The sequence below is a fragment of the Hakea prostrata genome, chromosome 8, assembly GCF_041222555.1.
Source record: "Hakea prostrata isolate BN-2017 chromosome 8, UWA_Hpros_2, whole genome shotgun sequence".
Lineage (NCBI taxonomy): Eukaryota > Viridiplantae > Streptophyta > Magnoliopsida > Proteales > Proteaceae > Hakea > Hakea prostrata.
Genome location: NC_142607.1, coordinates 41,918,233 through 41,933,998, shown reverse-complemented (window position 1 = coordinate 41,933,998; position 15,766 = coordinate 41,918,233). Strand labels below are relative to the sequence as shown.

Here is a 15,766-nt window from a genome sequence, read left to right as displayed (position 1 = left end):
AATCTTGGACTCTTACTCAAGAGTTTGAATTACACAAATCAAATATTTGTGTTTGGTATGAACTATGCCTCATGTGTGTATAAATCTGAGTTCATGTGTGTGCAACTGTGAGTCTGATCCACTTGTGGATAAGATGTAATTTGCTAGAGTCTCTTAAGTAGTTAAGTTTGAATTTGATTCTTGAAGCCTTGCATGCATGGAGGAAGTAGTTGAGTTTGAGTAGAGTTTTTGAAGCCTTGCACACATGGAGTAGTGGGGGCAAGGGCACCCTTAGGTTCAGCTAGGGTTGCCTGTACGTAGGTTTTCTGTTTTGCCCTCAAAATGCAAAAAACTAGAATTATCCTTAACAAGTACAATATAAATTTATTTGGCTATGGCTATGAACAAGAGGGAGAAAAAGGATATTATGCTTTAATTTACAGAATTTTGTCTTGGTGTTTTTGTGTTAAGTTTGACCCTTGAAGTGTAGAAGAAACACCTAATTATACTATTTCGTCCCTTTTTTTATTTATTTATTTATTTTTTAACTCACTTTCTTTTCTAATTGTCCAACCATCCATCATCCTGATCCTTCAATTCACAACATTGTGTAATCAACCTATAACATTGAATGTGGGCCGAATTGTCACTCGATATTCGACCTGTTCCATGGCCCAACCTCATTTTAGGGGTCCAAACAAAAATTACATGACTTTTCTCTTAATCATCCTTCAAGACTTGAAAACCAAATCATTTGATTGTCCTAGCTAACATGTCCTAGATTTCTTTGTACAAGGACAAAATCACCTTCTACTTTCTGACAAAGAGATAACAGTTCAGGCTTCCATTTACAAATTGGAACTTTATGTCAAACTGACCCAGTTGGAACCCTTAATTGCTCTTATTTTTTAGGTGAAATAACTCATCATCATAATATACATCGTTCAGATAACCAGAATTAATTCATCAGCATATCCATGTGAAACCTGCTGCAATCGCCTGTGGATTGCTGGTCTACCGAAGCAAAGGGTTTCCTTTGTTCTTCTTTGCTAGAGCAGAAGGTTGAGAAGAAAGGATGGCCTTGTTTTGTCGAGGTGTTCGATTGAAAGTTGATTATAAAACCCTCTTCATCAGCTGCAGAATCCATGTCTATAGATGAGAGCTTAAGGATATCTTTGCAAGTGTGGTGACCTATATATTTGGTTAAGAACGTCGGTGACTCATCGTCTGTTCTTTGAACTTGTTTCGTTGCTTGACAACCTAGATCAAACCTGTGGCTGCATCTATAGTAGCACCTGGAGATCACAAAAATTGATTAAATTGCTTGATTACAGATTAATTAATGTTACGGCTAACACAAAAAACACATTTAATTTCTCTTACGATCTGAAGTACCTTAAATGTTTGGCATTGAGGATTTCTTTCTGCCCATATTTTCTCCAACTATAATCATCTTCAACAGGCCGACATGCTCTAATCCTGGTCCATGTTTGTTGCATATTTCTACGATTCAATAAATTATTAATAAGCAAAACATGGTAACTAAGACTCTAAGAACAGCAAAGATACATGTATGTCGGCGGTTCCCCTAATATATAGTTCCCTAACCAATGATCACTAATCAGTAGATTCTAAAGAATAAACATGACATTAATGGAAGGAAGCAAGAATGTCACCTTGTCTGAGATCCGAATCCACATTGATTCTGAAAAGGCGGCCACGTAAAAGAATCTTTGTTGGACTCGGTGTAACTCAGTATTGAAAGAGCCTCCTTGAACGATCCCAGTACCTTGGTTACCAGATGCTCCACTGTGACAGATTCATGATCAAAAGTTCCATTGAGTTGATGATGGAGGACAAGTTTGAGCTGAGCAGCAAATTCACGGCCTCGTACTAGTTCTTCTATCACCTGTTCCCTAGCAGATGAAGCCAAGTTTCCGGCAACGGAAGAAGAGTTCTCCATTAATGACTGTATGAAAGCTCTCTGCTACTTCAACATCTACCAATCACGAATTCTGTTTCTCCTGTTTTATAATATGGATTAAGAAGGCAAGCAAGTGGCAAGCTCTCTGCTCTTCCATGATTAGTAAATTAATTCCATTAATTATAATTAATAATTAATTAATTTTCTAGAACCTCGATGGTTGAAGATGATCTACACAACCGCCAAAAGCAAGCAACTTGTAAATGTTTATTGTAACACATCCACGCAAATAGATAAGAGTTTGAGTATCTTTTTCTTAAGAAACGCAAATAGTAGTGAAGGTATCTTTTCACATGCTGGTGGTCTTAATTAGGAATCTTATACCCTCCATCGTTTTCTTTTTGGTAAATCTTACACCCTCCATCGCTTACCTTAATTGTATGCTTTGAATTAAGAAGCAGGATCAAGCGGTAGGAACATCTGAGACATGGTAAGCTATCATGCTTGGGAAGACCACATGAGGTGCAACTCATTTCGTAGACAATGATAGAGTTAGCAATTGAAACCTTTGAAAGCAACATCACAAAAACAACTTAAATACTCTATCCCCAAAATAATTGGATCCATAAAAATAAAATATTTAAATTGTATTTTAAAACTTATAAAAACTTGAGAGGCTATATGTGAACCCAAAAGCTAAATAGTTAAATCATTACATTTCTTTCAAGAAATAAACTTAGAATCTATTTTGAGACGCCTGGTGTAGTAGATTTATTGGTGTTTTGGGCGGTGCCCTGGATGTCATTGTATAAGGACATGACAGCAGACTTGGAGGGGACATGACAACAGACATGGAGGAAGAAATCAAACCTGATAACAATACTGTTTTCTCTCATGGAGGCACATATGTAGTCAAAATCGTTCAACTATATCTCTCAACCTCGTTCTCATTGGCTTGGTTAGAAATTTCCTACTGCTAGGCCTTCCACTGAATAAAATGAAATATTAAATTGTATTCTTGAGACACAAAAACTTACAAGGATGAATATTCTATGAACCTGAAAGGAAAATAAATTATTTGAATTGTTTGACTGCCAGCCTGTGCTGAAGGATATTTCTTAGAATATGTTGTGAGACCTACAGCATAGTGTATTCCTCTACGTGGTTCGTGCTGTGCCGTTGAGGTCATTTTACAAGAACATGAGCTGGATTCGAAGGAAAGTTCATGAAACCCTAATTATTTCCCCTCGTATACACTAATATTCACTTACATTGAACAAAATTTCCCCTTCTCCCCCCCCCCCCCTTCTCATTCTCACAGTGTTCTTGCCAAGCATATAGTTATCTTGGATGGGCACAACAGTACTCTCAACTTCCATGTTTCCACAACCCAAAAAATCATGTGTAAGTTTTTTTGGGTGGGTGGATGGTCTAGAATCGGTTGTAAGCTGTCCTAATATGGTAACTCTGAGGATACCAGTAAATGGCAGCAAAAAACAAGAAAATATGGATGTCCTGTGGTCCTCCATATTAGTCCATTACTAATTAACTAATACCAGAGGAATAGTTGATGAAAATTAAAAAGTACCTTGTCTTTGGTCGATGGGTTCCAACAAGGCGGCAAAGTCGCAGGAGTTCCTTGCTGGAATGAGTGTAACTGTGGATTGAAATATCTCTAACATCTGAGTTGTTGATCATGAAGGACCAGTTGAAGCTTGGCTACTGCAACTTCACGACGACAAACTGTAGAAGAGAAGCTGAGTTTACTTCAAAGGTTGAAGCTGCATAATGGGGGAAGGACGGCTTGGTGGAGGAAATGATGAAGGAGATGAGATCTGTCTTCACTTATTTATTACTGACAAGTAAATTTAGGGCTGGTTAACTCATCTGACGTCGGCCCTGTTACGTAGCACTTCACCGTCACCTTACATCTATAATTGGTTTCCGGTTCTGTAACGTACGGTTCAGATTTGTTCTATTTTTGCTTTTGAGTTATCCGTGTCTCCCGATACCATGCTGGAAACTTAGAATGCGGTCGTTTTCCGAGACTGGCGGAATGAAGGAAAACAGGAAATTGGGATTATTAAAACATAATGGGAATTAATTAGGAATTAATTATGAATAAATTACAACTTGCAACTTGCAACTTGCAAATGTTAATTAATTGTCTATTCCAACAATCGATAAGACTTACTTGTTGCCTTGTTGGTGTCACTGTGTCACATGTTACTTGACATTGTCCACTTTACCCTTTTTTGTCATTGATTAATTAATTAATTAATTAATTAATTAATTCCCGTTCTCTCTATTCGAGATATTTCTTGTGGAGATTTCCCAAAAAATGGTAGGTACCTGCAATTGCCATAGCTGGAAGCAACAAAGGTATAGATGAAAGAGAAGGCAATATTGGTTGCTGGTTCACGAGTTACAGAAGGGAGAAAAGAGGATAGATCTTCCTAGGGCTGTTTTTTTTACTTGGATGGTCATTACATAAATTTTATTAAATCTCAGCCACTCAAAGAATCATGCACACTTGTTACCAACTTCAGTGAAAAGGGGGAAAAATCAGTTTTTCTTTTAAACGAACTAAACCATGTATTGGGCAGCTGAAATTTAATAAAATTCACGAGACGACCATCCAATAGTAGGCACCAACATGTCAGCAGCACTACCTTACCAAGATCTAGGACAAGAGGGGAAAGCAATGTGTGCCGATGTCGGAGCCTACATCAAAAAAGTGAAAGACAAGGTTAAGGGAAAGGAGAAGGATTCCATGTAAGTAGTCTTTTTATTTGGAAGTGCATGTAACAAACCTAACATTGATTTCATACCCTATGTGTCAAATGATAGGACAATTCTTCTCTACAATCCTTCAAATAAGCTTTGGGGAACAAAATTGACTACATTAAATATATGTGCTGAAACATCTTATTCATCAGAGAACAAACCATCGATAAAAAAGGGATTCAATCAAGTCCATATTAATATGAAGCTGCTACAAGAGCTAGTGGAAGACCCTAAAACAAAATTTCTATGAATGGTTGATGACAATGCTGCTGCTGTTGTCGTGCGTGTGTTAAAGTCGATCAAATACTGTTGTGGAAGATATTCCACAGAGGAAGATGCAATGTATTCTAAAACCATTGCTTGTGTTCTTCTCTAGTTGAGAAAATGATGAAGCACAAATAGGCTGTTGTTCAGTTGTGGTGTTTGATGCAAAGTTGAGCAAAAGACCATCTTCATCTGTAGAATCCATGAAGATGGTCTTGAGGAGACCTTGGCATGTGTGTGGCCTATGTATTTGATCCAAACTGTTGGTGGTTCGTCCTTAATTCTTTCGACTTGTTTAGTTGCCGCACAACCTTGATAGTCCTTGTACTTGCACCTTAAGTAGGGACAAGGAAACAACAGTGTTGATTACCAAAAGTTCCTCCCCCCAGCCGCCTCCCCGAAAAAAAAAAAAAAAAAAACCAGAAATCTCCCTCTTCAATGAGAAAAATGAGAATCTTAGATGTTTGGCATTAAGAATACTTTTCTCCCCATATTTTCATTAAGTAAAACCATCTTTAATGGGCATAGACGTTATCTTCATCCATGTCCAAGTGTCTTGGATACTTCTATAAATCAATATCGAATTATTAGTTTCAAGGCACAACTCAAGTGAATCTCAAAATTAAAATCAAATGAGTAACGAACTAGTGAAAGAAAAAAAATTGCTTCTCATTCTCGGCACCTCTTCTGTAGTACCCAGTCTGCCCCTTCACCCATCTTTTCATACTCATGACAATAGTGTAGGATTCACACTTTCCGGCTTGACATGGGCAGGTCTTGTGAGTGTCCTACTACCTCATGTAAGTGTAGGAGAACAGGTGAAGGAGCAGGCTAGATAAGGAGGATCTGGACTGCAATTTCTGTTTCTTATATAATACAACAATGGTTTCTATCAATTGGAGATTTTTCTGATCAATGCATAAGCAATAAAGTGAAAGATGCATGGTGATAGCTTAAGATGATTGAAAGTCATCCATCAACATGGTATGGTCATTCATGGATCCCGCAGATGATGTAATCATCTAACCTATGTTTCTATATTACAACTTGCCAAAAAATTATAAAATGTTGCCACTAGATAATTTAAAGAAGTGTGGCATAATTAAGTACGTGCTTTTGAAAAACTGGCGTGATTCTCTCTCAATCTCTGGTACCTTGAGGATGTTTGTGGTCATATTTTCTACTAATCAACAAATCTCCAATAAGCAACTAATGGTTACTGAGTGCAGAAAAGGTGTATGTCTGTGGTCCCTCTAATAGTTCCTTAACCACCAGTCACTAATCACTAGATTTTGTAGATTAAAGACGAGTAGCAATGAAAGGAAGCAAGAATATCACCTTGTCCGGGATCCCAATCCACATTGATTCTGAAAAGACGACTCAGTGTAACTCAGCATTGAAAGAGCTTCCTTGAACAATCCGAGCACCTTGGTTAAAGAGCCTCGTTGAACTCTGGGCTTTACATATTAAGTATAGGTTGTACTAGGGGATTCTCCCTTCAAATAAATCAAATTCTTTCCTACCAGAAAAAAGAGCACCTTAGTTAACAGATGCTCCACCATGACAAAGTCATGATCAGCAGTTCTGGTTAGTTGATGATGGAGGATATGTTTAATCTGGGCAGCAAATTCACGGCCTATAACTAGTTCTTCTATCACCTTTTCCCTAGTAGATTAAGTTAAGTTTCTGGCCAGAGAAGAAGAGTTCTCCATTAGTTTCTGAGAATATGAAAGCTCTCTACTTCCCAACTTCTTGCAAACATGAGTTCTGTTAGATTTTCTTGTTTCTCCCATTTCTTATTTTTTAGATTAAGAAGGCAAGTGGACTGAGGGAACTGATAGCTGTTTCATAATAGATAAACATATTGTTATCAAATTATAAATAGTCAATAATTTGTAGAACCTCGGTGGTTGAGGGTGATGGATAAATTAAATTATACTCTTTTCATCAATAATTAAATTATAACTAATGCATCATGCTCTAGAAGCCCACATGATGTGCAAGCCTTTGTCATATTTTGGTGACAGCTTTGGCTGCTAGCATGGAATGGATTTGCTTAATTAATTGTTAATAAAAATGGTAATAATGTCTGATTCATTAATTGCAATATCTTAAAATTTGACAAGTTTGGAGGAATTACTTTCAATACCCATGATAGTCATACCTTACCTTCCGCAGTCACCAACCACAATTCCTAACCCATCGTCGCCACTCTCACACCCCCAACCACCCCCCCCCTTACCTCCCCATATTATTGGGAAAAAAAAAAAGAAAAGAAAAGAAAAAAAGAGTACATATACTCGGGATGAATTTCCAAGGAAGCCCTACGTGGTAAGTGTGGGATTCATATATATATATTCTAAGATTTGGCACTTATCCCTTGTGCCTTGTCTAGATCTAGGGGATAAACTCCCTCAAAGGTAGAGGATTAAGGTACCCCAGCAAACCAAGATTAAGTATGGGTTGAGGAAGACTTAGGTCATTATGCACTGAATGTGACTATGTTGGAAAGAAATTTCAAGCATAGTAAACCAAATTATTTATTTTTATTTGCAATCGTGAAAGATACTGCACAACATTAGCGGCAAAGAGTTTTTAGAAGAACAATATTGTTTAGTTATTGAAATAACCCTATCTTTTAAATAGAATATTTAACTTGTATCTTGGGAAACGCAAGAACTTTAAGGGCATTTGCGAACCCTAAAGCTTAAAAAATAAATAAAATTTTGCATTTCGTTGACTGCCAGCCTATGCTGTGTAGAAGGCAAAAAAATTAACTTGAGTCTACTATGGGTGTTTCCTTAGTGTGATTAAGGTGGTGCCCTTGTCCAATGACGTCAATCAATCGAAACTTGGTAACAACAAATCTCTCACATAGGGCACTTTATGCAGTTACAAACATTTAACTCTCTTATCTCTCAATGGCATTCTCTGCCAAGTTGTTGAAACTTCCCTGCTCCTCTCCTATCACGGGTTACATCAAAAGAAGTGAAATATCATATGGTATTTTAGAAGAATAAATTCTTTGAATTCTTTGACTTCCAGCCTGGGAGAAAGGATATTTCCTAGAAAATGCTGTGAGACCCACAGCATAAGTATTCCTTTACGCCTGATAGTGTGTCTTTGAGGTCATTTTACAAGAAGACACGAGCCAGGTTTAGAGGTAAGCTCATAGGCCTAAATCTTTTTTTTAGAGACACTCATATTCAGATTCATTCACCTCTTTTTTGTCTTTGATCACTCTCATTTTCATAGTACTCTAGCCAAGCGTGATTACGTTGGATGGGCATAAGAGTAACTCTTGACAAAAACATGTTTATATGTTGGATAGAAATCAAAACACCCATAAATGAAATCATCCAACCATCATTTAATTTATATGGTCTTGAAGCACAAAAAGAAACCCAATATGGTAACTCCAGGGATATCAAAGAAAAAAAATAGTGTGTCCTCCATGTATGCCCTTAGATTATTAACCAACTATGCACTAGATTCTATAGATCAAAGATGAAAAATAGATAGAAAAAGTCACCTTCTCTTTGATTGATTCCCATATTGGCAAAGTCGCAGGAAGCTTGTTGGACCTCCATGAAAGATCTCAACATCTTAGGTTACCAGACTTCTGCCGTCATTGTGAGTCCTGAACAGTTTAGATGAGTATCCATGAAGCAGAAGTTGAAGCTAGGCTACAACTTCATGACCATGAAGTAGTTCTTGAATCAAGTTTTCAGAACAGAAGCTGAGGGCTTGGTGGAAGAAACAATGAATGAGATTGATCTGTTGCGGATTTTCGGAAAATTTAATGACCACTAATTTATAAACAAATTGCGTAATGTTTGTTAATAGAAAGTCCAGATGGCGTAAGCCCTATCATCTCAGATGACGTCAGCCCTATCACGTTGCATTTCAGGTTCACCTTATCTGGTTCGCAGCACAATACTCTTCTTTCCTTTCCTTCCTTCTTCTTCTTCTTCTTTTTTTTTTTTTTTTGGTAGAAGCAGCACTAACATGCTGGAATGCGGACGTTTATGGAGAGTCACGCAATTATGACATTGGGATTATTAAAATCTAATGGAAACAATTAAGGATGGAATCACAGCCCAAGAGCAACTTGCAAACATTAATTATTCCTCTGTTCCTTTTGTATATATTAATGATTCCACCAACCGATAAGGCTTTAGTTGAGTTGAGTTGGTGTCCACTAGACTTATCTTTTGTATGTGTAAACTTTGAAGTATGTAACAATAGGACATAATACTTAGTTGATATTTATCTATGCAATCCATATAAAATATATTGTTAATTTTTCTTTTCGTTTTTTGGTTAATGATATATATGGGATTTCATCATATTGTAATGATTAATATGATGCAATACCTAATACGAGATAATAAGTCTCTTAAAATTACTTGACCAATACAATAATTGACACCTGTACTTGAAGCTTTATTCTATTGTTGTCGTCGAGAACATTTTATGAAATACAATGCATATTGTACGTGGAGACATATTTTCAGAAACCAAATCATCATGTAAGTTGTATTGGATGACTCAATGGATGTTATTAAAAAAACCTTAATACAATTAACTACAGATGTCATCCATTTGGATTCTCATTGTCATTTGCTTTGAAATCCTTTTCTATTCTAATTCCAAAGGCAACTAAACATGAGTTCAGTTCCATTGTAAGCATGTGGCAGGTGTTAATCCATTTTCCTTTTGCTTTTATTGTAGAGAGAAGTGAAACATGTTTAGGCATATGCCACTAAATAAGTTTTTGAGAACACAATTATATGATGAAACATCTTATTCATCATGGAAAAGATGATTGAGATAAATTAAAGGATTCTATCAACTCCATATCAATATCAAAGATACTAGGGGGGCTGATGGGACACCCTGAAACAAAATCGTCATGCAAGGTTGACGATGGTGATGTTGATTTTGTCATGTGTGGCTTGAAGTTGATCGAATCTTGTAGTGGAAGGTCTCCTAAATAGGATGATGGACTGTAGTCTTGTGCTTTTGGGGTAGAGATTTGTCTGTGTTCTTCTCTAGTTGATAAGAATGATAGAGAGAAAATGGGTTCTTGTTTGGTTGAGGTGTTTGATGCAAATTTGATCAGAAGACCCTCTTCATTTGTAGATTCCATGAATGAGGCCTTGAGGAAATCTTGGCATGTGTGGTGGCCTATGTATTTGGTCCAAAATGTTGGTGGGTCATCTTTAATTCTTTCGACTCGTTTAGTTGCTTGACAACCTTGATCATCCTTGTAGGCACACTTGAAATAGCACCTACAAATCAAGAAACTCGATTAATGAAAATTCCAAGAAGAATGCAAAATCTCTCTCTTGTCTCTTAGATATAGTAATGAGGAAATTGAAGACCTTAGATGTTTGGCATTGAGGATCTTCTTTTGTCCATATTTTTGCCATGTAAAACCATCATCAATGGGCACAGATGTAATTTCTGTCCACATATCTTGCACATTTCTACAAGTGTATATGAAATAGTTAGTAAACAAATCAAAACACTCAAATGAATATCTCACTTAAATTCCAAAACCTGAATTGGATAAAGAGTAATAAAAATAAAAATGAAAACAAAAAACTCATCCATCTTAAACATTACATGCATTGAAAAATATATACAAAAAGAATAAAAAGACAATATTAATTATAATAAAATAATGATAAGTCATTTTGAGAACCACCCTCTCTCGGCTACTGGCCTTTTGCGTCGCTTGTTGTTGGTGGAATTTATTCTGCTATCTTCAGAACCCTCATAGGTCCTTGCAGGAACCTCGCTGGAATCAATGGAACTAAGTTTTGAAAGAGCTTCAGTGAATGATCTCAATATCTTTCTCGTCAGATCCTCAGCGATATTTGACCTATCATGACCTAAACTGTTGAGCTCGCGAAGGATTCTTTGAAGTTCAGCAGTAGATATACAACCCTGAAATATTTCGTCCATCACCTTCTTCTGAACCGCCAGAGGATGAAACTCCATTGCTTCTCACCTTCTGTACATTTATCATGGCTTCTGTTTCTTATATAGCACAACGGTGGTAGAGAGGTCTTAATGTATAAACAGTGAAGAGGAAGATGCAGGGATATAACTTGTTGTCGTTGAAGTCCTCCATCAACAACTCTAAGTCAAGCCCACCTTGCCATTAGACCATTTGTTTTCTTCTTAAGTTTAGGCTATTTCGGCGTCAACATGGTGGTACAGTCATGCATGGATCCCACAGCTGATATAACATTAATAATCTAAGCCACTAGCTGCACACTCTTGTTTATGAGTCCATATATAATTCATTTAAACACATGCTTTTGAAAAATTGCCGTGTCTGCCATGAAGCATTCAAGTTTTTTAAGAGTGAATTCATGATTCGTATAGGACCAGATAGATTTTCATAGCCAATTTGGTTCGATTACTCCAAGTGGACTATTAATTAATTAAATTTAAAAAATATTCAAATAATAATAATACTGGTTTAGTCTAAAGTTAATAACTAAGGTCGCACTGTTTTCACGTGGTCAAGTTTGGACTGATTACACTGAGTACTTAGATAGAAATTTATTTATTTATTTTTTTTTTTAACTTTTGAGTCTCTTATGTTACCGTCTTTCAATTCAGTTATTAATATTTGATCCGTAGTTCCTAAAGAGAACAATCAAATTTTGACCATTGAGGCAATCATGGGTAACGGTAGAATCTATGTTGATTGTAACAAAGGGGAGAAGGAAAAAATGATGTTGTGCTTCCACAACGCCCAAGGGGCCGTATCACCCCCCTCCCCTTCTTCAAGTTTTTTGAAATTTCTATACAGTGATTCCTGTAGCATGATTTAATCTGGCTTTTTCAAAGAATACTAAAACTTTTAACTAATTTTTTGGAAGAGGACCGAAACTTGTATTTTTATTTTTAAATAAAAGGATTACACTTTTTTGAATTAGATGAAATGAGGAGTACTAGGGGAAGAAAAAAAAAAAAAGGCTAAAAGGAACTAACACTCTCATCAAAGAAGTAGTGGTTGTCCTTATTACACCCAAAATCACAAGTTCCTTTAGTGTTTAAAGGACATAGAAATAGAAAATAACAAAAGCCAGCAACTCAGTCAACAACCCCTACAAAAAAAATTGAGCAAAACTTCACCCAAACCAAAATCTAGGTCGTTGCAAAGCATCGCAACTCATATTGAATGTAGAGTACTGCTAAAGTTCATAATTTCCAAGAGAGAGCGACGTTTTCCTGAATGAGAGGGAGAGATAGAGGGTGAGAGAGTTTGACAAGGGATATGCCTGGATTAGTTGATTTTTGCAACCTACGTCCACGAAAATGTGATTTGCTTCCTTGAGATTGATTGTTGTACGATTACATATTTATAGTTATAAGAGTCTTGTGCAACATTAATCTTGGACTCTTACTCAAGAGTTTGAATTACACAAATTAGATATTTGTGTTTGGTATGAACTATGCCTCATGTGTGTAAATTCAAACTCAACTACTTAAGAGACTCTAGCAGATTATATCTTATCCTTAACAAGTATAATATAAATTTATTTGGCTATGGCTATGAACAAGAGGGAGAAAAGGATATTATACTTTAATTTACAGAATTTTGTCTTGGTGTTTTTGCGTTAAGTTTGACCCTTGAAGTGTAGAAGAAACACCTAATTATACTATTTTGTCCTTTTTTTTAATTTACTCTTCTAATTGTCCAACCATCCATCATCCTGATCCTTCAATTCACAACATTGTGTAATCAACCTATAACACTGAATCTGGGCCGAATTGTCACTCGATATTTGACCTGTTCCATGGCCCAACCTCATTTTAAGGGTCCAACCAAAAATTACATGACTTTCCTCTGAATCATCCTTCAAGATTTGAAAACAAAATCATTTTATTGTCATAACATGTTCTAGATTTCTTCGTACAAGGACAACATCACCTTCTACTTTCTAACAAAGAGATAACAGTCCAAGCTTCCATTTACAAATTGGAAATTTATGTCAAACTGACCCCAATTGGGACCCTTAATTGCTCTCATTTTTAAGGTGAAATAACTCATCATCATAAGATACATCATTGAGATAACCAGAATTCATCAGCATATCCATGTGAAACCTGCTGCAATCTCCTGTGGATTGCTGGTCTACCGAAGCAAAGGGTTTCCTTTGTTCTTCTTTGCTAGAGCAGATGGTTGAGAAGAAAGGATGGCCTTGTTTTGTTGCGGTGTTCGATTGAAAGTTGATTATAAAACCCTCTTCATCAGTTGCAGAATCCATGTCTATAGATGAGAGCTTAAGGATATCTTTGCAAGTGTGGTGACCTATATATTTGGTTAAGAACATTGGTGACACATCGTCTGTTCTTTGAACTTGTTTCGTTGCTTGACAACCCAGATTAAACCTGTGGCTGCATCTGTAGTAACACCTGGAGATCACAAAAATTGATTAAATTGCTTGAGTACAGATTAATTAATTTTACGACTGACACAATTAACACATTTAATTTCTCTTACGATCTGAAGTACCTTAAATGTTTGGCATTGAGGATTTCTTTCTGCCCATATTTTCTCCAACTATAATCATCTTCAATTGGCCGACATGCTCTAATCCTGGTCCATGTTTGTTGCATATTTCTACGATTCAAGAAATCATTAATAAGCAAACAATGGTAATTAAGAGTGTTAAAGATATATGTATGTCGGTGGTCTCCCTAATGTATAGGTCCCTAACCACTGATCACTAATCAGTAGATTCTAAAGAATAAACATAACAGTAATGGAAGAAAGCAAGAATGTCACCTTGTCCGAGATCCCAATCCACATTGATTCTGAAAAGGCGGCGACGTCAAAGAATCTTTGTTGGACTCGGTGTAACTCAGTATTGAAAGAGCCTCCTTGAACGATCCCAATACCTTGGTTACCAGATGCTCCGATGTGACAGATTCATGATCAAAAGTCCCATTGAGTTGATGATGGAGGACAAGTTTAAGCTGAGCAGCAAATTCACGCCCTCGTACTAGTTCTTCTATCACCTTTTCCCTAGCAGATGAAGCCAAGTTTCCGGCAATGGAAGAAGAGTTCTCCATTAATGACTGTATGAAAGCTCTCTGCTACTTCAACATCTACCAATCATGAATTCTGTTTCTCCTGTTTTATAATATGGATTAAGAAGGCAAGCAAGTGGTTTGGGGAATTGATACCTAGCTCTTCCATGATTAGTAAATTAATTCCATTAATTATACTTAATAATAAATTAATTTTAGAACCTAGCTCGATGGTAGAAGAGGATGTACACAACCGCCAAAAGCAAGCAACTTGCAAATGTTTATTGTAACACATCCACGCAAATAGATAAGAGATAAGAGTTTTTGAGTATCTTTTTCTTAAGAAACCCAATAAAAAAATAGTGAAGGTATCTTTTCGCATGCTAGTGGTCTTAATCTAGTAATCGTATATACCCTTCATCATGAGGGTTAATCCAAGGATTTTACTGTGTATTTGGGGGCTTATTTTAATTGTGTGCTTTGAATTAAACATTGATCAAACCAGTACTTCACCTAAAGAAGAAGGATCAAGCGGTAGGAGCATCTGAGACAGTGTCAGCTATCATGCATGGGAAGACCACATGAGCTGCAACCTAATTTCATAGACAATGATAGAGTTAGCAATTGAAACCTTTTGGAAGCAACAAAATCACAACAACTTAAATACTCTGTCCTCAAAATAATTTGATCCATAAAAATAAAATATTTAAATTGTATTTCGAAAACTTGAGAGCCTATATGTGAACCCAAAAGCCAAATAGTCAAATCATTACATTTCTTTGAAGAAATCAACTTGGAATCTATTTTGAGACACTCGGTGTAGTAGATTCCTTGGTGTTTTGGGCGGTGCCCTTGATGTCATCGTACAAGGACATGACAGCAGACTTGGAGGGGACACGACAGCAGAAATTGCAGGAAGAAATCAAACCTGCTAACAATAATGTTTTCTCTCACAGAGTCACATATGCAGTTACAAACATTCAACTCTATTTCTCAACCTCGTTCTCATTGGCATTAATTGAAATTTCTTACTACTAGGCCCTCCACTGAATAAAATAAAGTATTAAATTGTATTCTATAGACACCAAAACTTACAACGATGTATATGCTATGAATCTGAAAGGAAAATAAATTCTTTGAATTCTTTGACTGCCAGCCTGTGTAGAAGGATATTTCTTAGAATATGTTGTGAGACCTATAGCATAGCGTATTCCTCTATGTGGTTCATGCTGTACCGTTGAGGTCATTTTACAAGAACATGAACTGGATTTGAAGGAAAGTTTATGTCTAGAATCTTTGTAAGCTGTCCTAATATGGTAACTCTGAGGATACCAGTAACTGGCAGCAAAAAAGAAGAAAATATAGGTGTCTTGTGGTCCTCCATATTAGTCCTTTACTAATTAACTAATACCAGATGAATAGGAGATGGAAATTAAAAAGTACCTTGTCTTTGGTCGATTGGTTCCAACAAGGCGGCAAAGTCGCAGGAGTTCCTTGCTGGAATGAGTGTAACTGAGGATTGAAATATCTCTAACATCTGGGTTGTTGATCCTGAAGGACCTTTGTAAGCTTGTCTGCTGCAACTTCACGACACGTACAACCTGTAGAATAGAAGCTGAGTTTACTACAAAGGTTGGAGCTGCATAATGGGGAAGGACGGCTTGGTGGAAGAAATGTTGATAGGGACTGTCTTGTGGTCGCATTCCAAATTAGTGACTACTTATTAGGCTGGTTGAATCTAATGACGTCAGT

The 15,766-nt window shown here is 36.6% G+C and overlaps 3 protein-coding genes across 4 annotated transcripts; all 3 read right to left on the bottom strand.

Moving 5' to 3' along the window:
• Positions 1 to 658: 658 nt before the first annotated feature.
• On the bottom strand, positions 659 to 2,263 carry LOC149007970 (putative WRKY transcription factor 54). The gene is made up of 3 exons (XM_089167443.1): positions 1,656 to 2,263; positions 1,375 to 1,482; positions 659 to 1,274 (listed from the first exon to the last, which is right to left on the bottom strand). The coding sequence occupies exons 1-3, from the start codon at positions 1,940 to 1,942 to the stop codon at positions 938 to 940; spliced, it is 732 nt and encodes a 243-aa protein (XP_089023569.1). The 5' UTR covers positions 1,943 to 2,263; the 3' UTR covers positions 659 to 937.
• Positions 2,264 to 9,640: 7,377 nt separating this feature from the next.
• LOC149007969 (WRKY DNA-binding transcription factor 70-like) lies at positions 9,641 to 10,999 on the bottom strand. The gene is made up of 3 exons (XM_089167325.1): positions 10,668 to 10,999; positions 10,342 to 10,446; positions 9,641 to 10,248 (listed from the first exon to the last, which is right to left on the bottom strand). Exons 1-3 carry the CDS (start codon positions 10,961 to 10,963, stop codon positions 9,768 to 9,770), a joined length of 882 nt encoding a protein of 293 aa, XP_089023451.1. The 5' UTR covers positions 10,964 to 10,999; the 3' UTR covers positions 9,641 to 9,767.
• Positions 11,000 to 12,855: 1,856 nt separating this feature from the next.
• On the bottom strand, positions 12,856 to 15,563 carry LOC149007968 (putative WRKY transcription factor 54). 2 transcript variants are annotated; one of them, XM_089166648.1, is made up of 5 exons: positions 15,458 to 15,563; positions 14,528 to 14,607; positions 13,770 to 14,117; positions 13,497 to 13,604; positions 12,856 to 13,396 (listed from the first exon to the last, which is right to left on the bottom strand). In XM_089166648.1, exons 3-5 carry the CDS (start codon positions 14,054 to 14,056, stop codon positions 12,997 to 12,999), a joined length of 795 nt encoding a protein of 264 aa, XP_089022774.1. In that variant the 5' UTR covers positions 14,057 to 14,117; positions 14,528 to 14,607; positions 15,458 to 15,563; the 3' UTR covers positions 12,856 to 12,996. The 2 variants fall into 2 exon arrangements, with proteins under 2 accessions (XP_089022774.1, XP_089022773.1); XM_089166647.1 differs by lacking the exon at positions 15,458 to 15,563 and having other exon boundaries at positions 13,770 to 15,170.
• Positions 15,564 to 15,766: the final 203 nt, after the last annotated feature.